The sequence below is a fragment of the Ovis canadensis genome, chromosome X, assembly GCF_042477335.2.
Source record: "Ovis canadensis isolate MfBH-ARS-UI-01 breed Bighorn chromosome X, ARS-UI_OviCan_v2, whole genome shotgun sequence".
Taxonomy (NCBI): Eukaryota; Metazoa; Chordata; class Mammalia; order Artiodactyla; family Bovidae; genus Ovis; species Ovis canadensis.
Window position 1 is genome coordinate 72,832,021 of NC_091727.1, and position 25,918 is coordinate 72,857,938.

A 25,918-nucleotide genomic window follows, 5' to 3' on the forward strand; every position below is an offset into this window, starting at 1 on the left:
AATGGAGTAGCCATCATAGTCAACAAAAGAGTCTGAAATGCAGTACTTGGATTCAATCTCAAAAATGACAGAATGATCTCTGTTCGTTTCCAAGGCAAACCATTCAATATCATGGTAATCCAAGTCTATGCCCTGACCAGTAATGATGAAGAAGCTGAAGTTGAACTGTTCTATGAAGACCTACAAGACCTTCTAGAACTAACACGCAAAAAGATGTCCTTTTCATTATAGGGGACTGGAATGCAAAAGTAGGAAGTTAAGAAACACCTGGAGTAATAGGCAAATTTGGCCTTGGGGTACAGAATGAAGCAGGGCAAAGGTTAATAGAGTTTTAACAAGGGAACACAATGGTCATAGCAAACACCCTCTTTCCAACAATATGAGAGGAGACTCTACATATGGACATCACCAGTTGGTCAACACCAAAATCAGATTGATTATATTATTTGCAGCCAAAGATGGAGATGCTCTGTACAGTCAGCAAAAAGAAGACTGGGACCTGACTGTGGCTCAGACTTAAATTGAAGAAAGTAGGGAAAACCACTAGATCATTCAGGTATGACCCAAATCAAATCCCTTATGATTATACAGTGGAAATGAAAAATAGATTCAATGTATTAGATCTGACAGAGTGACTGAAGAACTATTGACAGGGGTTTGTGACACTGTGCAGTAGACAAGGATCAAGACCATCCCCAAGAAAAAGAAATGCAAAAAAGCAAAATGGCTGTCTGAGGAGGCCTTACAAGTAGCTGTGAAAAGAAGAGTAGTGAAAGGCAAAGGAGAAATGGAAAGATATACCCATTTGAATGCAGAGTTCCAAAGAATAGCAAGGAGAGATAAGAAAGCTTTCCTCAGTGATCAGTGCAAAGAAATAGAGGAAAATAATAGAACGGGAGAGATTAAAGATCTCTTCAAAAAATTAGAGATACCAAGGGAATATCTCATGTGAAGATGGACTCAGTAAAGGACAGAAATGGAATGGACATAACAGGAGCAGAAGATATTAAGAAGAGGTGGGAAGAATACACAGAACTGTACAAAAAAGGTCTTAACGACCCAGATAATCACGATGGTATGATCACTCACCTAGAGCCAGGCATCCTGGAATGCGAAGTCAAGTGGGCCTTAGGAAGCATCACTACAAACAAAGCTAGTGGAGGTGATGGAATTCCAGTGGAGCTATCCAAATTCTAAAAGATGATGCTGTGAAAGTGCTGCACTCAATATGCCAGCAAATTTGGAAAACTCAGCAGTGGCCACAGGACTGGAAAAGGTCAGTTTTCATTCCAATCCCAAAGAAAGGCAATGTCAAAGAACGCTCAAACTACCGCACAATTGCACTCATCCACATGCTAGTAAAGTAATGCTCAAAATTCTCCAAGCCAGTACTTCTAGATGAAGTACTTCCAGATGTTCAAGCTGGATTTAAAAAAGGCAGAGGAACCGGAGATCAAATTGCCAAAATCTATTGGATCATCAAAAAAGCAAGAGGTTTCCAGAAAAACATCTATTTCTGCTTTATTGACTATGCCAAAGCCTTTGACTGTGTGGATAACAATAAACTGTGGACAATTCTGAAAGAGATGGGAATACCAGACCACGTGACCTGCCTCTTGAGAAATCTGTATGCAAGTCAGGAAGCAATAGTTAGAACTGGATATGGAACAACAGACTGGTTCCAAATAGGAAAAGGAGTCTGTAGAGGCTGTATATTGTCATCCTGCTTATTTAACTTATATGCAGAGTACATCATGAGAAACACTGGGCTGGATGAAGCACAAGCTGGAATCAAGATTGCCAGGAGACATATCAATAACCTCAAATATGCAGATGACACCACCCTTAAAGCAGAATGTGAAGAACTAAAGAGCCTCTTGATGAAAGTGAAAGAGGAGAGTGAAGAAGTTGGTTTAAAGCTCAACATTCAGAAAACTAAGATCATGGCATCTGGTCCCATCACTTCATGGCAAATAGATGGGGAAACAGTTGAAACAGTGACAGATTTCAGTTTTTCAGCTCCAAAATCACTTCAGATGGTGACTGCAGCATGAAATTCTAAGACATTTACTCCTTGGAAGAAAAGTTATGACCAACCTAGATAGCATATTAAAAAGTAGAGACATCACTGCCAACAAAGGCCCATCTAATCAAACCTATGGTTTTTCCAGTAGTCATGTATGGATTGAGAGTTGGACTATAAAGAAAGCTGAGCACTGAAGAATTGATGCCTTTGAACCGTGGTATTGGAGAAGACTCTTGAGAGTCCCTGGACTGCAAGGAGATCCAACCAGTCCATTCTAAAGGAAATCAGTCCTGCATATTCACTGGAAGGACTGATGCTAAAGCTTAAACTAAAACACTTTGGCGTCCTGATGCAAAGAGCTGACTCATTTGAACAGACCCTGATGCTGGCAAAGACTGAAGGCAGGAGGAGAAGGGGCCAACAGAGGATGAGATGGTTGGATGCCATCACCAACTCAATGCACATGAGTTTGAGTAAACTCCGGGAGTTGGTGATGGACAGGGAGGCCTGGCGTGCCGCAGTCCATGGGGTTGCAAAGAGTAGGACACAACTGATCTGAAGCAAAACTGAAACTTTCAAGCACAGAATGTCAAAAAATGTTTCCAATGTAACTACTTCTTCACATAATGACTCTTCAATTTTTATGTTGGAAAATATATTGCAGATGACTGGTCTGAGATATTTCAGATGTTAAAAATCATAAAGTCACATAATTTTAAAGGTAAATTATTTTAAAATTCATCTAGTCTTAACACCCTTACTTTAAAAATAAAGAAACTCCCTCTCCCTCTGAGTCCAAAAGTGTGTTATACACATCTGTGTCTCTTTCCCTGTCTTGCATACAGGGTCGTCATTGCCATCTTCCTAAATTCCATATATATGTGTTAGTATACTGTATTGGTGTTTTTCTTTCAGGGTGAGATGATTTGGGAGAACGACATTCTAACATGTATACTATCATGTAAGAATTGAATCGCCAGTCTATGTCTGACGCAGGATGCAGCATGCTTGGGGCTGGTGCATGGGGATGACCCAGAGAGATGTTATGGGGAGGGAGGTGGGAGGGGGGTTCATGTTTGGGAACGCATGTAAGAATTAAAGATTTTAAAATTTAAAAAATAAAAAACTAAAAAATAAAAATAAAAAAATAAAGAAACTATGACCTAATATCTTACCTAGGGCCACAGGGGTAGAAGAACTAGGGGTAAAATCAACTTTTCTATATCCAAATCCATCACCCTTTGCATTATAAACCACGCTGCCTCTTCTATATCCTTAGTATTTAGCTAAAATACAGATCACCAAAAATAAAAGACATATTTACCAGGAGATGAGAAAGGAGTGCTCGTCCTGGCATAAGACACTGAGGTATTCTGGTCATTTTTAGGCTGCAGCTTCATTTGCTTCTGTTTCCCTTTTGGACTATAAGTAAAAATATATAATAATGAGCAGTTTTTTTCTAGTAGCAATATGTTATGATAGATAGTATGTTACAAAATGCTTAAACTAAGCATAGAAGAAACGTAATATAATTTAAATGAAATACTTCAAACTAGTAATAGGACAAAGTTAAATTTCAGTCATTAAAAAAATTTTTAAAAAGGTTTTGGTATAGTAAAATTCATATAAACAGAGCTTTAGGTTACCAGCTCCATCTTTATACAGGTTTAAGAGTTCTTAAAAAAAAAATAAAATACCTCTTGGGTCTTGAGATTCCCTCAAAGTAGTTAATAAACTTTAAGAAGTAAGGTAATACATACAAAATGTTTTGAAAACTAAACTGCTACATCAATGTAATATACCTAGGAGCTCTGCTACTAGATAATGAACTGCTGCTGCTTCTTAGACGTTTTCTGTACCGTGGCCTTCTCCTCTTCTGACTCTGGATTGCTGACTTATACTCAGAGATGATATTTTTAATACGACTTTCAAATAAGGCAGACAATCGCAGTGTCATGCTATATATCTGCAAAGGTAGAAATTAGTCTTGTTTTACCAGCTACTTCAATTATATAAAAATAAAAGTTTATAAACATGCTTGAACAATATCAGCATCATCCTTTCAGACATAATATATGTGCTACTTCTACACTTAAAAAATTCTTCCTAAAGAATTAAAACAAGAAACCATTTTCACCTACAAATAATGATTTTTAAAAGAGAATATCCAGTGTTGGGAAGGGTAGGAAAAAACATTCTTATACATTGCTGGTGGATATTTTAACCTGAACAACTTTCTAAAGACAATTGGCTATACATGTCAAAACCCTTAAAATATACACATCCTTTGGTTAATAATTTCTCCACTAGGAATTTATCCTAAGGTAACATCAGAGAATTACACATGCTCATCATGTTCAAGGATGTTAAAGATGTTAGCCACAGCATTATCCATTTAAAGTGAAAAATTAAAAACAACCTGTATCTCTAGCAATAGGATGCTGGTTAAACAACACAAAACCACCTGTATGGTGGAATACAATGGAGACATTAAAACTTCTGTTTTCAAAAAGTAATGATAAAATTGGAAAATATTCATTATATATTTTTAGAAATGCCTCAAAATATAAAACCTAGTAAAAGATATATAAGCATTTATAAGTATATATGTAAATGTAGAAAATAAGTCTACATTTATTTTAGAAATATGCAAAAAATATAGGGAAAAATATGAAAAACTATGTGTTCCAAAATCAGTAAAAATTCATTTATATGAAGTAGAACCGACCATGTATATACCTACTGTGCAACTGATTTTAAAGTTAATCAGATACTAGTGATAAAAAAACATGAAAATTACCTTCTTATTCTTAAGATGTGTAAGTTATGACAGAACATAAAAAAGTATTACATTAAATGTGAGTATGGATAAAGTTATAATTTCCCAATATAGTTCACTAATTTGTTATAATAAAGGGAACATAAATATTCAGAGCTAAATACTTCATATAAATTAATCCTGCCAACCATTTTTATTAAATTATTTATTGAACATATTAAAGAATACTCAAATTTCTACTATTTCTTTCTTTAATTTCTTTTTGGCAAATATAGGTGTTATTTAAGAGTAAAGAAGAGGCAGGCAGGAGAAAGCAAGAGGGGCAGCTTAATTTCTCTTTAATGCTTGTTTGATGATAAACTGTTTCAGAGAAAGTTTAGAAAATCAAACTTTAGAAACTACATCAGAATGATAGTACATACTTGTTTAGCAATTTTAAAGCTGGTTATAGAAAACTGCCTCATATATAACTAAATGCTTAGGTAATTAATCCACCTAATAACGGTTCTTCATACCCGTGACTTTTTATTAGAGGTGTAAGCTTTGGAGTTGCTGAATATTTGGCGAACATCCTTATAAAATTCCAGAGGACTACCATAGTTTCCTGTTTCCAATGTTTCTTTCACAGTGCTGAAGTCCATAGGAGTGTCTATAACATCATGATGATCCTACAGAGAAGAATGTGTTATTAAACACAAAGGCTAAGTAACAATACTATACAAAACAATGGGACTGAGATTTGCATCACCATGAAATAAATATACTGCTCTTTAATCTGCACTTATTTCTTCTTATCCCCCAAATCATCTATTTAATAGAGGTCTTTTGGTGGCTCAGGGAAAGAGTAGGGTTCTGTGGAAGAGCCTTAGCCCTCACCCTTCAATGAAAAACCATTATGACTCTCTCAAGGGACAGAGCAGAAAATTCAGAGCCACTGACTTCATCACTACATAGTTTAGAGTATAGTTGAAAATAGTTAATTTGTGACATCAAATTATTTAATTCTGTGTGAATAATTCCATTTTCTACTTTCATTGAGCAATTTGCCAGGAGTTGGCATGAGGGCATTCTCCCTAGACTGTCATTAGTTGAAGGTTATAATCAAATCAGTCATGTCTGTGTATTTCTCCTTTTTGTTTTTTAATAAATGTGACACTTTTGCTTTATGTAAAGTCTTCAGTCTCAGATTCATAATTAGTTTGGTTTTTATTTGGTTGGCCAAAAAGTTCCTTCAAGTTTTTTGTAACACCTTATGAAAAACCCAGACAAACTTTTTGGCCAACCCAATAGTTAAAGGTGGGAGAAGATTCTATTTTAGCCTAAATATTTCAAGTTTACTTAAGATGTTCCTAGGGTTATCATATGGAACTACATCTGGAATTTATATCTTATATATACCACTACCACCAGTAATAAACATGTTTTAGAGGGAAAACCATAGCCAATATTAACTCCTTCATCCTATTTAGAATCATTAAGAAGTGAAAGCACATTTCTCTCAAAAAAGAAGCCAAAGGGCCATAAGACAGGGCAGAAGAAAGGTATTATAAAAAGAGGGCAAAAATATTTTTCTAAGTACCAGAAAACACAATCAAATCTTATTGCATTAATATATTTTCAATTTTTTGGCTTAAATAAAAAAAGTATATTCCAATATAATATGGTTTATGAAACAAAGATTTCTCATAGAGAAAAATTATAGGTAACTTGTATAACATGATGGCCAAAACTCAAAAGACCCACTCAGACGGCTGAATGAAGTCCTACTCAGAATAATCAGCTGCAATTACAGACATAGTTATGTTGTGCAATTGATGTTTTCTACTCTGCTACAGTAGCTTTAGACCTATAGAAACAAACATCTGCCTAGATGCTATGATGAACTCTTGAGAACATGCGTTATTTAAAAAAAAAAAAAGTAACAACAACCAAAGGCTTAAGCAAAGGTAAAAAGGCAGTGAGCAAAGTTGGAAAATAGCTTTACAAATTACAAAAGGTTTATTTACAGTATGGACATTTTAAAAAGTAAAATAATACAAAAACAATCAGAACATTACTACGCATACCTCACAAAGAGATGAATCTTGTTGTCCTGGAATAACAGACTCAGAGGATTCACCCTCTTGCTCTTGATGGCCCTATTAGGGTAAAAAAGATATATTGTGTTTCAAAACTACCACAACAAAATATCAAAATTTATAATGCAATTATGATCTAATGCACAAAGATCCATAAATTGGAATGTTTTTAATGACTATAATTTAAGATGAAGGAGGAATTCTACATTCACCATTCTCTATTATGAAAAACACAGGACTAATTTATTCTACCTAAATCCACTACAAAAAACAAATCAAGCTTTGTTGCACATAATTTTGATCCTTATTCGAATGACACTTTTCCCCAAAAGAAACCTGTGTATATCGAGATAACACTGATGCTTGCTAATTTCAGAGGTATTTCTGAAATACTGCTGTATCATTTTTCTGAAAAAGTTAAAACAGATTTGCTATCTGTAATAAAGGTTATTCAACATATAAATAGATAAACTCCTAGAAAAGGTATCCTATAATTTAAAGATCTCATGCTTTTATCTTTGACGAAAAGTAATATTGTATACTGGTTACTCAATAAGTGACCATATTGAATAATATGTTTATTACAAATTAAATAAGGCTGACATACGTTATGAATGGACTCTGAATGGACTCGAGTGTGTAGGAGTGTATTAGAAGTTAGCAAAAAGCATTAAATAAATATCCAAAATAAAAGCAGGAAGGAAATGCAAAGATGTTTAGATTAAAATTTGATTTACAACTGTGTATTTATACACAAAGTATGTCAGCCATTTTAAAAAGTCAGGACTAATCACACTACTCACTTTCACAATTCAGAAATGCACTAACAAAGAAGAAGGAAGGAAAGAAGAAAGGGGAGGAAGAGCTCTTAACTAAACTTAGCATAGTCATTTATGGGAAATTAAAATACATATTGGTAATTATTTAAATAACTATGCTTACTGGGTAGGAAAGAGGATCAGATGGTTGTCGAAATGGCTCTGAGTCTTCACGTTCATAAATGAGGCCCAACAGTTCTTTGCACTGTTTTCTCCAAGCATCAGGATTACACCTTAAGGACTGCCTTCTGCCTCGGCATTTGACCTGTAGATTTTTAAAGAATTATATTTAAAAGCTCTTTCCTGAAGTCTTTATTGATTTTTCTCCTATCTTCTTAATGTTAATATATCTATATAAGATAGAGTACCTGATAGGGCCTACATGGGGTCTCATTGATAAAATGGCTCATTATGTTGACCTTGCAAACAAAGAATAAATCACAGTGATCTGTGAGACTGACCAAATTTCCCAAATGGCATCCTGTTATCTCACTGGTGCCTATCTTCTCAAAGCTGCGAGACCACCAGATTCCAGACCTCCAGCTATGTGACCATCCCTTCAGAGAATTTTTCATTGGTGGACTCATCAGAAAGGAAGAACGTTGTTTCTCCTTAAGAGCCAGTCACCCTGTGATTTGTTTTTCCTCTAACAAATTTCCTTTTCTTGCCTGACTGCCCAGCTCACTCTCTTTTTCTCTGCACTCGCCTTGCATTCTGGTACCAAAACCCAAGAGGGAAGATCCACCATAAACTGGGTGGGCTCCTCTCACGAGCCCACCTGCAGTGGTCCCCTCCCTTGGACCTTGCCGAGAAACTGAGATGAGCTCTGGAACGGGACACTCCACTTGCCTTGCTGGATTGACAATCACACACCAGCCCACATTTCATCCATTGGTTACAAGGGTGAGTGAAATCCCATTCCCTCGGATCCTCTCTCTTTGACCTGGTTTCCAAGTCCTAGGGCTAGGTGGGAGGATCCCCATGGCCCTCAAGGCCTCGGCCTTGTGCCCCATCTGACTTTGAAATAGGGAATGCCCATTTCAAAGCAGACTATTAATACTCTCTGAGCAAGTCCTGAGAATGGGGATGCCTTTTCTCTTGGACCTTGCTCCTTGCTTTCTCTTGCCCTTGTCTAACCTCCCTATTCTGCCGAAATGGGAAATTCTCAATCTGAGCCCTCAAAATCTACTCCTCTAAAATGCCTTCTATGAAATCTAAAAAGTCTTGGGCTTCCAAGGGGCAATAAAACCAAAAAGACTTATTTACTATTCTAACACTGTCTGGCCACAATACAGATTAATAACAGGTCCCAAAGGTCAGAAAACGGAACTCTCAATTATAATATTCTATGGGACCTCAGTAACTTTTGCAGCAGCAATGGCGAGTGGTTCAGTTCAGTTCAGTCACTCAGTCATATCCGACTCTTTGCGACCCCATGAACTGCAGCATGCCAGGCCTCCCTGTCCATCACCAACTCCCGGAGTTCACCCAAACTCATGTCCATCGAGTCAGGGATGCCATGCAGCCATCTCATCCTCTGTCGTCCCCTTCTCCTCCTGCCCTCAATCTCTCCCAGCATCTGGGTCTTTTCCAATGAGTCAATTCTTTGCATACTGAAAAGCAGAGACATTACTTTGCCAACACAGGTCCGTCTAGTCAAGGGTATGGTTTTTCCAGGGGTCATGTATGGATGTGAGAGTTGGACTGTGAAGAAAGCTGAGCACCGAAGAATTGATGCTTTTGAACTGTTGTGTTGGAGAAGACTCTTGAGAGTCCCTTGGACTGCAAGGAGATTCAACCACTCCATTCTAAAGGAAATCAGTCCTGGGATTTCTTTGGAAAGAATGATGCTAAAGCTGAAACACCAGTACTTTGGCCACCTCATGCGAAGAGTCGACTCATTGGAAAAGACCCTGATGCTGGGAAGAATTGGGGGCAGGAGGAAAAGGGGATGACAGAGGATGAGATGGCTGGAGGGCAACACCGACTCGATGGATGTGAGTTTGAGTGAATTTCAGCAGTTGGTCATGGACAGGGAGGCCTGGCGTAGTGAGATTCATGGGGTCACAAAGAGTCGGACACAACTGAGCGACTGAACTGAACTCTTCACATGAGGTGTCCAAAGTATTGGAGTTTCAGCTTTAGCACCTGTCCTTCCAATAAACACCCAGGACTGATCTCTTTTAGAATGGACTGGTTGGATGTCCTTGCAGTCCAAGGGACTCTTGTCTTTTTTTTAAAATATAAATTTATTTATTTTAATTGGAGGTTAATTACTTTACAATATTGTATTGGTTTTGCCATACATCAATGTTCAGGCTCTTTGCTCTTCACTCTCGACCCTCTCTCTGTGAATCCTGTTCTACTTCTCAAATACTCTTAGCCTATTCTGGGCCACATCCTCCTAATACAATGTCTCCCCATCCCTGTTCAGACTTTTCTTCTTTCTTCAACCCTTCTGACCACACCTCACCCCCTATCGCTTCCAATCCCCTTGCAGCAACTCCAGATCCAGTTCCACCACCTCCACCCTATGTCCTCTCCTCCCTCCCTCCTTCTCAAGTAGGCCACTGCCACTGCCAAGCTCCCAAACCCCTCCCCAGCCTGTGCCTTAGATAAGCTCTGAGACCTCAGCCTCACCCTTGACCCCAAGGGTCCCAAGGCTTTACCCTGACCTCCCTAGATCTCCTCCCTGTACCTAGTCCTGAACAACTTTAAACAGGAAACTTCACCACAGGACCCCACTCCTTCCCCTGCTCCACTCCTCCCTTTATGGGAAGTAGCTGGAGCAGAAGGCATTGTTTGGGTTCATGTCCCATTCTCCCTCACAGATCTATCTCACATTGAAAAGCGTCTTGGCTCCTTCTCCTCAGACCCAGTTAATTATCTGAAAGAATTCAAGTATCTTACCCAGGCTTATGACTTAACTTGGCATGATATTTACACTATCCTTTCCTCTACTTTAGAGAAGAGAATACCAGACCACCTGACATGCCTCTTGAGAAATCTGTATGCAGGTCAGGAAGCAACAGTTAGAACTGGATAGGGAACAACAGACTGGTTCCAAATAGGAAAAGAAGTATTTCAATGCTGTGTATGGTCACCCTGCTTATTTAACTTATATGCAGAGTACATCATGAGAAACACTGGGCTGGGAGAAGCACAAACTGGAATCAAGACTGCCAGAAGAAATATCAATAACCTCAGATATGCAGATGACACCACCCTTACGGCAGAAAGTGAAGAGGAACTAAAAAGCCTCTTGATGAAAGTGAAAGAGGAGAGTGAAAAAGCTGGCTTAAAGCTCAACATTCAGAAAACGAAGATCATGGCATCCGGTCCCATCACTTCATGGAAAGTAGATGGGGAAACAGTGGAAACAGTGTCAGACTTTATATCAGACTGATTTTTTGGGCTCCAAAATCACTGCAGATGGTGACTGCAGCCATGAAATTAAAAGACGCTTACTCCTTGGGAGAAAAGTTATGACCAACCCAGAAAACATACTGAAAAGCAGAGACATTACTTTGCCAAAAAAGGTCCATCTAGTCAAGGGTATGGTGCTTCCAGTGGTCATGTATGGATGTGAGAGTTGGACTGTGAAGAAAGCTGAGTGTCGAAGAATCGATGCATTTGAACTGTGGTGTTTGAGAAGACTCTTGAGAGTCCCTTGGACTGCGAAGAGATCCGACCAGTCCATTCTGAAAGAGATCAACCCTGGGATTTCTCTGGAAGGAATGATGCTGAAGCTGAAACTCCAGTACTTTGGCCACCTCATGCGAAGAGTTGACTCACTGGAAAAGACTCTGATGCTGGGAGGGATTGGGGGCAGGAGGAGAGGAAGAGATGGCTGGATGGCATCACTGACTCGATGGACATGAGTCTGAGTGAACTCTGGGAGTTGGTAATGGACAAGGAGGCCTGGCGTGCTGTGATTCATGGGGTTGCAAAGAGTCAGAAACGACTGAGTGACTGAACTGGACTGGACTTCCTCCGCTTTTCTCCCAGAAGAGAAGGAACAAGTATGGCAATTCTCTCAGGCACCTGCTTATGAGATACAGAGGACACACAATACTAAGCCTGCATAGGAACCTGGAATGTTAGGTTCATGAATCAAGGCAAATTGGAAGTGGTCAAACAGGAGATGGCAAGAGTGAATGTCGATATTCTAGGAATCAGAGAACTAAAATGGACTGGAATAGGTGAATTTAACTCAGATGACCATTATATCTACTACTGTGGGCAGGAATCCCTTAGAAGAAATGGAGTAGACATCATGATCAACAAGAGAGTCCAAAATGCAGTACTTGAATGCAATCTCAAAAAAGACAGAATGATCTCTGTTCGTTTCCAAGGCAAACCATTCAATATCACAGTAATTCAAGTCTATGCCCCAACCAGTAATGCTGAAGAAGCTGAAGTTGAAAGGTTGTATGAAGACCTACAAGACCTTTAGAACTAACACCCAAAACAGATGTCCTTTTCATTATAGGGGACTGGAATGCAAAAGTAGGAAGTCAAGAAACACCTGGAGTAATAGGCAAATTTGGCCTCAGAATATGGAAGGAAGCAGGGCAAAGGCTAATAGTTTTGCCAAGAGAACACACTGGTCATAGCAAATACCCTCTTCCAACAACACAAGAGAAGTCTCTACACATGGACATAACCAGATGGTCAACATTGAAAACAGACTGATTATATTCCTTGCATCCAAAGATGGAGAAGCTATATACAGTCAGCAAAAACAAGACCGGGAGCTGACTGGGAGCTGATCATGAATCACTTATTGCCAAAATCAGACTTAAATTGAAGAAAGTATGGAAAACCACTAGACCATTCAGGTATGACCCAAATCAAATCCCTTATGATTATACAGTGGAAGTGAGAAATAGTTTTAAGGGCCTAGATCTGATAGACAGAGTGCCTGATGAACTATGGACTGAGGTTTGTGACACTGTACAGGAAACAGGGATCAAGACCATCCCCATGGAAAATAAATGGAAAACAGCAAAATGGCTGTCTGGGGAGGCCTTACAAACAGCTGTGAAAAGAAGAAAAGCGAAAAGCAAAGGAGAAAAGGAAAGATATAAGCATCTGAATGCAGAGTTCCAAAGAATAGCAGGAAGAGATAAGAAAGCCTTCCTCAGTGATCAATGCAAAGAAATAGAGGAAAACAACAGAATGGGAAAGACTAGAGATCTCGTCAAGAAAATTAGAGATACCATGGGAACGTTTCATGCAAAGATGGGCTCAATAAAGGACAGAGATGGGATGGACCTAACAGAAGCAGAAGATAGTAAGAAGAGGTGGCAAGAATTCACAGAAGAACTGTACAAAAAAGATCTTCATGACCCAGACAGTCACGATGGTATGATCACTCATCAAGAGCCAGACATCCTGGAATGTGAAGTCAAGTGGGCCTTAGAAACCACCACTACAAACAAAGCTAGTGGAGATGATGGAATTCCAGTTGAGCTATTTCAAATCCTGAAAGATGATGCTGTGAAAGTGCTGCACTCAATATGAGAGCAAATTTGGAAAACTCAGCAGTGGCAACAGGACTGGAAAAGGTCCGTTTTCATTCCAGTCCCAAAGAAAGGCAATGCCAAAGAATGCTCAGACTACCACACAAGTGCACTCTTCTCACATGCTATTTAGTAATGCTCAAAATTCTCCAAGCCAGCATTCAGCAATACGTGAACCATGAAATTCCAGATGTTCAAGTTGGTTTTAGAGAAGGCAGAGGAACCAGAGGTCAAATTGGCAACATCTGCTGGATCATCGAAAAAATAAAACATAAGAGCATTCCAGAAAAATATCTATTTCTGCTTTATTGACTATGCCAAAGCCTTTGACTGTGTGGATCACAATAAACTGTGGAAAATTCTGAAAGAGATGGGAATATCAGACCACCTGACATGCCTCTTGAGAAACCTGTATGCAGGTCAGGAAGCAACAGTTAGAACTGGACATGGAACAACAGACTGGTTTCAAATAGGAAAAGGAGTACGTCAAGGCTGTATATTGTCACCCTGCTTATTTAACTTATATGCAGAGTACATCATGAGAAACGCTGGGCTGGAAGAAGCACAAGCTGGAATCAAGATTGCCAGAAGAAATATCAATAACCTCAGATATGCAGATGACACCACCCTTATGGCAGAAAGTGAAGAGGAACTAAAAAGCCTCTTGATGAAAGTGAAAGAGGAGAGTGAACAAGTTGGCTTAAAGCTCAACATTCAGAAAACGAAGATCATGGCATCCGGTCCCATCACTTCATGGGAAATAGATGGGGAAACAGTGGAAATAGTGTCAGACTTTATACCAGACTGATTTTTTGGGCTCCAAAATCACTGCAGATGGTGACTGCAGCCATGAAATTAAAAGACGTTTACTCCTTGGAAGGAAAGTTATGACCAAGCAAGAGCAGAGACATTACTTTGCCAACACAGGTCCGTCTAGTCAAGGGTATGGTTTTTCCAGAGGTCATGTATGGATGTGAGAGTTGGACTGTGAAGAAAGCTGAGCACCGAAGAATTGATGCTTTTGAACAGTGGTGTTGGAGAAGACTCTTGAGTGTCCCTTGGACGACAAGGAGATCCATCCAGTCCATTCTAAAGGAGATCAACCCTGGGATTTCTTTGGAAGGAATGATGCTAAAGCTGAAACTCCAGTACTTTGGCCACCTCAAGTGACGAGTTGACCCATTGCAAAAGACTCTGATGCTGGGAGGAATTGGGGGCAGGAGGAGAAGGGGACGACAGAGGATGAGATGGCTGCATGGCATCACTGACTCGATGGACGTGAGTCTGAGTGAACTCTGGGAGTTGGTGATGGACAGGGAGGCCTTGCATGCTGTGATTCATGGAGTCAGAAAGAGTCGGACAGAACTGAGTGAGCGAACTGAACTGAAGCATGTAGGGGCAATGGCTGTCCCCTGAGAAGATCCCAACTGGGATTATCAGGAAGGGAGACCTGGATGAGCAGCCTGTAATCACATGGCTGCTTGTCTCATTGTGGGCCTTCCAAAGGCGGGGCATAAAGCCATCAACTTTGATAAGCTCCAGGAAATAACTCAGTTTGGTTAAGTTCAGTTCAGTCGCTCAGTCGTGTCCGACTCTTTGTGACCCCATGAATCCCAGCACACCAGGCCTCCCTGTCCATCACCAACTGCCAGAGTTCACTCAGACTCACGTCCATCGAGTCAGTGATGCCATGCAGCCATCTCATCCTCTGTCGTCCCCTTCTCCTCCTGCCCCCAATCCCTTCCAGCATCAGGGTCTTTTCCAATGAGTCAACTCTTCCCATGAGGTGGCCAAAGTACTGGAGTTTCAGCTTCACATCATTCCCTCCAAAGAAATCCCAGGGCTGATCTCCTTCAGAATGGACTGGTTGGATCTCCTTGCAGTCCATGGGACTCTCAAGAGTCTTCTTCAACACCACAGTTCAAAAGCATCAATTCTTTGGCACTCAGCCTTCTTCACAGTCCAACTCTCACATCCATACATGACCCCTGGAAAAACCATAGCCTTGACTAGACGGACCTTAGTCGCCAAAGTAATATCTCTGCTTTTGAATATGCTATCTAGGTTGGTCATAACTTTTCTTCCAAGGAGTAAGCGTCTTTTAATTTCATGGCTGCAGTCACCATCTGCAGTGATTTTGGAGCCCCCAAAAATAAAGTCTGACACTGTTTCCACTGTTTCCCCATCTATTTCCCATGAAGTGATGGGACCAGATACCATGATATTTGTTTTCTGGATGTTGAGCTTTAAGCCAACTTGTTCACTCTCCTCTTTCACTTTCATCAAGAGGCTTTTTAGTTCCTCTTCACTTTCTGCCATAAGGGTGGTGTCATCTGCATATCTCAGGTTATTGATATTTCTCCTGGCAATCTTTTAGTTAGTGCATTCAAATTAGGTTCTAATGAAAGTCAGTTTTTAATTCTGAGCTCTTTATTTTGTTCTATTGGTCTATAAAGTGAAGTCGCTCAGTCATGCCTGACTCTTTGTGACCCTATGGACAGTAGCCTGCACCAAGCTCCTCTGTCCATGGGATTTTCAAGGCACGAGTACTGGAGTCGGTTGCCATTTCCTTCTCCAGGGAATCTTCCCAACCCAGGGATTGAACCTAGGTCTCTCACATTGTAGATAGATGCTTTATCGTCTGAGCCACCAGGGAAGTCTACGCATCCTCATCAAAACAGATGTATAGACCAAAAGAATGAAATAAATTGCTCTGAATTAAACCCACATATATGTGGTCTACTGATTTTCAAAAGAGTGACAAGAATAATGAGCAAATGGTAGTCGCTCATATAAACGGTGTTCTGAAAACTAGATAGCCACATGTGAAAGAATGAAATTGGATTCATATGTCATACCACACGTAAAAATAAACTGAAAATTAACTGAAAATTTAAACATAAGATTGAAACCATAAGTCTTCTAGGAGAAAACAAAGAAGAAGCTGCTTGATGTTGATGTTGGCAATGATATTTTTGGATGCTATGCCAAAAGTACAGAAAACAAAAGCAAAACTAAACAAGTGAGATTACATCCAACTAAAGAGCTTCTGCATAGCAAAGGACACAATCAATAAAAGAAAAGGTAACTAATGGAATGAGAGGAAAGAGTTGCAAACATATCTGATAAGAGGTTCGTATGCAAAATACATAGGTTACTTCTAAAACTCAATAGCAAAGAAACAAATAATTCAGTTTCAAAATGGGCAAAGTACCAAATAGATATTTCTCTGCAGATGACATATAAATGGCCAACAGATAAGTGAAAATGAGCTCAATAGCACTGATCATTAGAAAATAAAAACCAAAACCACAGTGAGAAGTCAATTTGAGCCTAGGATTTTTATTATTATCAAAGAAGACAAAAGATAAGAAGTGTTGGCAAGAATATAATTTATGGAAAAATTTCCCACTATTATAATAAACTGTATGGAAGTCTCAAAAAATAATTATAGTCTTTATACAAACTAATTGTGTAATCAAAAAATAAAAGTTAATGTCAATGTATGTTAAAATCATTTACAATATTCAAATGAAAAAATTTTAAATTTTAATGAGGTACTTAACTATAATTAACATCAACCTTAACACTTAAAATGATCATCTATAATTTTTTATCATAATATTAAGTGATGCTGTCTTGAATTTCTGACAGCATCAATAAGATGCTTTATCACACAGATAGGTTAAGAGCGAACTGCAAGAATAGATCTGACTGCTTTTTTTCCTTTCTAACCACTTAACAAATTCTTTTTTTATAATTTAATACAATTTGAATAGCTCAATCTATTTTTATTATACGTGTGTAATTATTCTTTTAGTGGCTCTTTTGTTTCTTGGATAAATGTTGAAAAATTTTGTAATGACGTTGGCAGATTTTAAATAGTATAGGACTTTTTTCACACTATACATTTCAAAATAATTATCAAGACTTTTCTCAAATATAGGCACAGTGTCTTCTCTAGCCTTTTGAATATATTTGTATGTGTGTGTATGTATATAACACACATAGTCATATATGCTTATATACATATAAAGTGAAGTGAAATCGCTCAATCCACTCACTGAGTCACGAAGAGTCAGTCCGACTCTTTGTGACCCCATGGACTGTAGCCTATCAAGCTCCTCCATCCATGGAATTTTCCAGGCAAGAGTTCTGGAATGGACTGCCATTTCCTTCTCCAGGGGATCTTCCCAACCCAGAGATCAAACCCGGGTCTCCTGCATTGCAGACAGATGCTTTACTGTCTGAGCCACCGGGGAAGCCCCTAGATATATAAGTACATATTGTATATACGTGTGTGTATGTTGGTGGCACTATCAAGTTTATATACAGTCTGTGCCCTATGGTATTTACAGTTTATTTATTAGGAACTGATCTTACTGATAACAAATGTTATAGAACATAACCAAAAAAGCAGTAGATTAAACTATAATACATATCAATGGGTGGGAATTGAATAGAATTTTAAAATAAATTATCACCTGGAGAAAAAACAATATAAGAAGCTAGAATTGTGTCCAACACAAAATTTTATGAAGGAAAAATTATTTCACAGACAGTAAATGACTTTCCAAAAATGCACATATGGACAACAGCGAGTTGAAGATTGGAATCCAGGACAATGTCCCCTCTATTCTCACATATTAATGCTACCTAGTGGACGCTTATGTGCCTGTATATCCAGTCCTCCTCTGCTGCACACACAGAAACCTTTCTAGGAACTGTGTCTTCTTTTAACATCCTTATAAGACAAGCTCTTCAACTCATTTTGCACAAATTTTTAGAATGCACATTCTCTCAAACAGTACCACTGTGTTTACTTTTTCTTGGCAGCAGCAAATTAGATTCAGCCTTTGGATCTCATAGTTCCAATTCCAGATTGTCAGAGCGAACACTGCCTTTAAATAACTCAGGGGCTAGACAAAAACCCAGCACAATTTCTAGCCAGGTTAACTGAAGCACTACAAAAATATACAAAATTAGACCCCACTTCAGCAGAGGGCACTATTGTCCTTAACACCCATCTCCCAGTCTTCCCCAGATATCCAAAAGAAACTAAAAAAGGCAGAAGGCCCTCAAACCCCTCAACAAGACCTTATAAATTTCAATTCAATTCAGTTCAGTCACTCAGTCGTGTCCGACTCTTTGCGACCCCATGAATCGCAGCTCGCCAGGCCTCCCTGTCCGTCACCAACTCGCGGAGTTATTTAGCCTTTACAATTTTCAATAACCAGGAAGAACAGCTAAAGTTAGAGAAGGCCCAATGAGATCAGGCCAAATACCACCTTTTAGCCACTGCCCTAGTGGCTCCAAGCCTCCATCAACCAACAAAGAAAGGAAGCCACTTGGGCCCTGCTTCAAATGCAGCAAAGAAGGCCACTGGGTTTGCTCATGCCTGAAGCCAAGGTCCTCTTTAGGTCCATGTCCCAGCTGTGGCATAAAGGGACATTGGAAGGTCGACTGCCCAAATTCCCTTCCAGGGATCCAGATATCTCCTCCTGGTTTTCAGCAGGAGTCCTCCAACCCAGCTCTTCCCAGCCTACTTGGACTTGCTACTGAAGACTGAAGGTGCTCAGGACCCCAGTCCCCCAACTCTCATCACCCCTACGGAGCCCAGGGTAACTCTTACAGTGGCAGGTAAGCCAATCTCCTTTCTCACTGACACAGGGGCCACTTACTCTGCTATGCCTGCCTACTCCGGAGAAACCAAGGACTCTCAGGTCTCTGTTATGGGGGTTGACTGTTTAATATACCACTAATAACAGAGCCTCTACCTTGCACACATTAAGATACCCCATTTTCCCATTCTTTTCTCATAATCCCAAATGCCCCTCTCCTATTCTTGGGAGAGACCTTCTCTCAAAATTCAAAGCCTCTATTACTATCCCAAGCCCACCCTCTGATCTAGCCTGGTTACTGCTCCTAACACCCACCGCTTCTGACGTTTGTCTACAATAATAGGCTCCTTTCTGTTTTACCGGACAAAACTCTATAAACAATTCTTACCCTCAACTAGGAACTATACCACCACACCTCTGTAATCACACTTCACATCTCTCTATCGTGTCTCAGAAACTGCAGGACATTTTCTTACTTTCTCAGGAAGACTCCCTTCTGCATATTGTGTAAATACTCTTCTTGTAGGGGCTACACTGGCGAGTTCATTGTCAGTTTCAGAGACTACTGACAAGTTCCCAGAAAGACTCCTATTTGCTATCGATTTCAGCTGTTGTCTTCTTATTCCTGCAATTGTTTTTTCTTATGTGGACCTACTACTTATTTATGTCTTCCCACTAACTGGACTTCCCTTATGGTTCAGCTGGTAAAGAATCCATCTGCAATGCGGGAGACCCCAGTTCGATTCCTGGGTCGGGAAGATCCCCTGGAGAAGGGAAAGGCTACCCACTCCAGTATTCTGCCTTGGAGAATTCCATGGACTGTATAGTCCATGGGGTCGCAAAGAGTTGGACGCGACTGAGCAACTTTCACTTTTCACTAACTGGACAGGAACATGTACCCTGGTATATCTGGCCCCCGATATTTCTATTGCTCCTAACAATCAGATCCCTCCTATCCCACTAACTCATAACTGACCCAGATAGGTAATTCAATTCATTCCTCTATTAATCAGTTTAGGAATAGCCACTATAATTAGGACAGGGACCACAGGACTCACAACTTCTTTAAATTACTATCAAAACCTTTCTAAAGACCTCACTGACAGCCTAGAAGAAATACCTAACAGCTTTATCCAAAAACAGCTAGATTCCCTGGCAGCCGTGGTCCTCCAAAACAGAAGAGGATTAGACCTTTTCACAGCAGAAAAATGAGGCCTATGACTATTTTTGGAGGAAGCCTGCTGTTTTTACGCCAGTAAATCAGGCGTTGTAAAGGAAGCAGCAAGAAATTTGACAAACAGAGTCTCGAGAATACGCCAACACCTCAGTAATTCATGGGAAAACTGGTTAAGCAATTGGAATTGGATGCCTTGGATCCTACCTTCTAGGACTTCTCCTTCTACTTTACGCTTATTCTAACTTTTGGCCCATTTTAATGCATTTTTTTTCAAAATTTCTTCAGGATCACTTACAAGCCTTCACCAACCAAACCATCCACGAGCTACTGCTAACTCACTCAGATTATCAAAAACTTCAACTCTACACAAATCCCCTTGATCCGCAATTCACCCTTTTCTTATCTTACCCCTACAACACCCCTGTCCCATTACAGAAGATTGGCAGTTACAGAAGATTGACTTTTGGCCCTTATCCTAAATCAAAAAGATTGGAATGATAGGACCCACATGGGGTCTCATTGATAAGATGGCTCATTATGTTGACCTCGCAAACAAAGAATAAATCACAGTGATCTGTGAGACTGACCAAATTTCCCAAATGGCATCTTGTTATCTCATTGGCACCTATCTTCTTCAAGCTGCGAGACCACCAGATTCCAGACCTTCGGCTACCGTGACCACCCCTTCAGAGAATTTTTCATTGGTGGGGTATAAGAAGGACTCTGTCAGAAAGGGAGAATGTTGGTTCTCCTTAAGAGCCAGTCACCCTCTCTTTTCCCTCTAATAAATTTCCTTTTCTTGCCTGACCACCCGGCTCGCTCTCTTTTTGTCTGGACTCGCCTTACAGCACCCATTTAAAAGTTTCTTAGTTTTGATTAAATATCATTCCCTCTGGCAAAAATATAAACAAAAACTAGATTATTATATTCACAGAAACAGCAAGAACTCTAGTATTCTGAATTCTCATTTTGAGAAAATCCAAATCTTAAACACAGAGGAACAAAGTTTTCCTGTACAAGGGCAATGATTTTAATACCTTAATCTTTGTTGGTATTTAAGAATATTTGACAATGGCACCATAATTTTCTCAAAATAACACTTGAACAATACGTATATTTTAAAGTAAATTCTTTGTCATCAGAATATACTCTAGGCTTTACTATTTTGCTGTCTTTTGTATACATTCTCTTTTAGTATTTGAAAGGAAATATTTTCCTTACATATAACAAATGTTTGTCTAATTATCATAGAGTAGAAGTTGTGTAGAACGGAGTTAACATAAAAGACCTGAGGCTATCTTTAACAGGCCTTGCTTGTCAGGTTAGCCCTTGATTAGTGTCTAGGAACTTGGGACTTGAACTCTTTCTTTAATGATAAAAGTAGTTTACTGTGCCCAAGTTAGTACAAACAATGTTATTTGTGTTGTATACCCACTTTCCTATAAATTTCCCGTGCTTTCCTGCTTTCTGAGAGTCTGGAATCTTGGCATGGATTAGTCAGATGAAGTAGACATAACAAGTCCTCAATAAATTCTTTAGGAACTGAGTCCCTAGTCACTTACATATTGCTACATTTTCATTGTGGGGAAAGAGTGTACTCTGTGTGGCCTTTCAGAGGAGAGAGAGTGCATAAGGAAATCTGCATATAGATTCCTCCAGGCTCTGCCAGTATCTTTTCCCCTGTGTTCCAGCTTTGTATCTTTACTTTGTCACTGTCATAAACCTTAGCAATGAGTTAACAAGTATACACAGGGCTTCCCTGGTGGTTCAGTGATAAAGAATCCACCTTCCAAAGGAGACATGGGCTCGATTGCTGGGTTGAGAAGATCACCTGGAGAAGGAAATGGAAACCCACTCCAGTATTCTTGTTTGGGAAATCCTATGGATAGAGGAGTCTGTCAGGCTAGAGTTCATGGGGTTGCAAAAGACTCAGACACGACTTGGTAACTAAACAACAGCAACAAGTATATATACTAAGTTCTATAAGTCTTTCTAGCGACTCTCCAAATTTGTGGAGTTGATCTTAGGGATCCTTGATGCAGGAAGCTTGAATTTTTTCTGATTAGCAGTTCATTTATCCACTCACCCTTCTTCCAGATGAAGTACCAGGTCCATCTGAATCTAAATCAACCATTTCTGTATCCTAAAATTAAAAGGGAAGAGTGGGAGAAGATATTGTTATATTTAGTCTTATAAACTAGATAAACATTTACAAAGAAACAGCAAATACAATCATAATTAACTCCCTCATTGAAGCAGGCAGCAGAACAGAGGTGGGAGAAAGATTCACTCTCAACTTCAGCTGCATGCTATAATCTTTTGCTACTTCAAGAAACAAACTTCTTTTCTATAGGGAAAATAAGAATATGTATTAAAAAATAAGATTCAGTGAAGTATCACCCTGAGGGATAGATTTGTAATACAAAGAGACAAGTCCCACACACTACTACTAATCTGGTGATGGTGAAGCACATAGGTAATGCCTAGGAGAATCTAAAAAAAATGTTACAAATAAACTTATCTATAAAACAGAAATAGAGCTATAGGTGTAGAAAATAAACTTATGGTTACCAGGGGTAAAGGGTTGGGATAAATTGGAAGACTGGAATTAACATATACATACTACTATATACATAATAGATAACTAATAAGGATCTACTGTATAGCACAGGGAAATCTATTCACTACTCTGAAATGGCCTATATGGGAAAAGAATCTAAAAAGAGTGGGTCTACATATATGTATAACAGATTCACTTTGTTGTATACCTGAAACTAACACAACATTGTAAATCAACTATACCTTAATGAATTTTTTTTCAAAAAGAAGAGAAGTAGCTCACAAGCCATTAGTTTCCCTTTCTGAAGTTGCTGAATTACATTTTAGTTTAATTTTCTATTCTAACCCAGAATGCTACTCTGAGGATAGCAATATCCATCCATGATATAAACTCTCAATAAAATAGGTATAGAGGGACTGTATCTCAACATAAAAAAAAAAGGTCATATATGAAAAACCCACAACTAATTTATTGTCAATTGTAAAAAGCTGAAAACTTTTCCTCTAAGATAAGGAACAAGACACGAATGCTCACTCTTTTATTTTAATTAACATAGTATTGAAAGTCTTAGCTAGAACAATTAGTCAATAAAAACAAAAAAAATTTAAATCAAAAAGAAAAATTGATACTGTCTTTATTAGCAGATGATATTGTATTACATATAGAAAAGTCTAAATACCCTACCATAAAACTGTTAGAACTAATCAACAAATTCAGTAAAATTGCAGGATACAAAACCATCATACAAAAAATAGGTTATGTTTCTGTATACTAACAGTGGACTATCAGAAAGAAAAATTAAGAAAACAATGCCATTTATACTTACATCAAAAAGAATAAAATACTAGGAATAAATTTAACCAAGGAGTTGAAAGATCTGTACACTGAAAACTATAAGACATTGATGAAATAGAAGAATATACAAATAAATAGAAAGGGATTACATGCCACAGATATGAAAAATTAATGTTGTTAAAACATCTGTACTATTTAAAGCAATATACAGATTCAATGCAAGCCCTATCAAAATCCCAACAGTATTTTTTGCAGAAATAGAAAAACAATCCTAAAACTCATATAGAACCACAAAAAAGAATTCTAATAACCATCTTGAGTAAGAAGAATAAAGTTGGAGGCATCACACTTCCTGATACCAAACTGTATTAGAAAGTTATTATAATCAAAATGTATGGTATTAACATAAAATATATAGATCAAGGGAACAGAAAGTACACGGAAATAAACCATACATATTGGTTGATTAATGTACAACAGAGGAATCAAGAATATAAAATGAAGAAAGGATAATTTCATCAATAAATTGTGCTGAAAAAACTGGAAAAAAAATCCACCTGCAAAAGAATGAAACTGGACCCCTATCTTACACCATACATTAAACACAACTCAAAATGGATTAAAGATTTGGATATAAGACATGAAACCATAAAGCTCCTAAAAGAAAACACAGGGGTAAGCTGCTTGACACTGGTCTTGGCAATGATTTTTTTGGATTTAACAAAATCCAAAGGTAATAAAAGGCAACAAAAGCAATAAATACCTGTGGCAGATTCATGTTGATGTATGGCAAAACCAATACAATACTGTAAAGTAATTAACCTCCAATTAAAATAAATAAATTTATATTAAAAAAATTGGGACTACATCAAACTACAAAGCTCTTCACAGCAAACAATAACCATCAACAAAATGAAGGCAATATACCAAATGGGATAAAATATTTGCAAATCATATACAGGGAGTTAATACTTAAATATATAAACAACTTGATAGCAGAACACATAACCTAATGAAAGATGCACAGAGAAACCGAATAGACATTTTCACAAAGGAGACATCCAAAAGGCCAATAGGTACCTGAAAAGGTATTCAACATCTCTGATCATCAGGGAGAAGCAAATAAAAACCACAATGAAATATCACCTCTCACCTGTTAGAATGGTTATTATCAGAAAGACAAAGAAATAAGAATTGTTGACGAGGATGTGGAGAAAAGACAGCCCTTGTGCACTGTTGGTGGGAATATAAATTGGTACAGCCACTATGGGAAACAATATGGTAGTTCCTCAAAAAATTAAAAATAGAACTATTAACACCATATGATCAAGCAATTTCACTTCTGTAATAACAAGATATCAAAGGTATAAAGTTGCACTCCCATGTTCACTGAAGCATTATTCATAATAGCTAAGATGTGGAAATAATCTGTCTGTCAACAGATAAACAGACAAAGAAAATATGGTGTATATATATACACATATACACAATGGAATATTATTTAACCATAAGAAAGAAGGTAATTCTGCCATTTGTGACAATGCAGATGGAACTTGAGGGCATTTTGCTAAGTGAAATAAGTCAGATAGAGAAAGACAAACACAGCATGGTATCACTTATATGTAGAATTTTTTTTTTTAGGTCAAACTCAGAAACAGAATACAGAAAAGTTGTTGGGTAGTGGACTGATGGTGGGAGGAGCCAGGGAGAAGGTGGTAAACAGACACAAACTTCTAGCTATAAGTTGAATAAAGTCTGAGAATATAAAGATCTAAGGTAAAACATGGTGACTTTAGTTGATAACACTGTATTGTATAACTGCAATTTGTTTAAAGCGTAGAATTTAAATGTTGGAAGGAAGGGAGAGAAAGAAAAAGAAAAAATAAGCTTGCTGAATTATATTTTACTTTACTTTCCTATTCTAATCCAAGTTATGTTATTTTGAGGAGAAATTCTTGCTACATCAAATTCTGAGCAAAACGCATTTATATTAAAGGTTAGAGAAAATATCAGGTATAAGAATGATAAATTTTTTATTAGTTTCAGGAGGATAATATCTAATTGGCATATCTGAGTTGTCTTTAATATATAAATAGCATTTAACTTCAATAATACTTACAACATTTTATAGTCAAACACGTTTTTGTAAAATTGAAAAACTATTAGAGATTTACCATTCTGAGAATTAACAGTACAGAAAATATAAACATGTAAACTACCTCTGTATAATCATAGCCACTGCAATAAAATCCAGCATATTTGAGTCACTTATCTCTGGGATGAATTGTTTTCCATAAAATATTTTTGAATTGTCATTTTCCATTATTGTTTCAGCCTCTTAACCTGGTTTTTGCTTCTATCATAGCCTCTAGTCAAAAATAACTTAGTGTAAATCAGGGATATGACTGGGTGGGGAAATAAGATACATGAGGGTCTGCTGACAATACTAATTCATTTCATTAAGAAAAACTAGTTTATGTTTATAAATTTCCACAAAGGAAATCAAACAGCATTTCCTTGAAACTACTAAAAATAGAGA

At 38.2% G+C, this 25,918-nt stretch overlaps 1 protein-coding gene across 2 annotated transcripts in view; it reads right to left on the reverse strand.

Moving 5' to 3' along the window:
• BRWD3 (bromodomain and WD repeat domain containing 3) overlaps positions 1 to 25,918 on the reverse strand; it is a 170,636-nt gene that overhangs the window by 19,229 nt on the left and 125,489 nt on the right. For both annotated transcript variants that reach the window (XM_070291890.1, XM_070291889.1), the window contains exons 34-39: positions 22,111 to 22,167; positions 7,826 to 7,966; positions 6,872 to 6,943; positions 5,321 to 5,473; positions 3,829 to 3,992; positions 3,351 to 3,448 (exon numbers count right to left, since the gene is read on the reverse strand). In XM_070291890.1, coding sequence (XP_070147991.1) covers positions 3,351 to 3,448; positions 3,829 to 3,992; positions 5,321 to 5,473; positions 6,872 to 6,943; positions 7,826 to 7,966; positions 22,111 to 22,167 — 685 coding nt within the window. The remainder of the gene's footprint in view (positions 1 to 3,350; positions 3,449 to 3,828; positions 3,993 to 5,320; positions 5,474 to 6,871; positions 6,944 to 7,825; positions 7,967 to 22,110; positions 22,168 to 25,918) is intronic.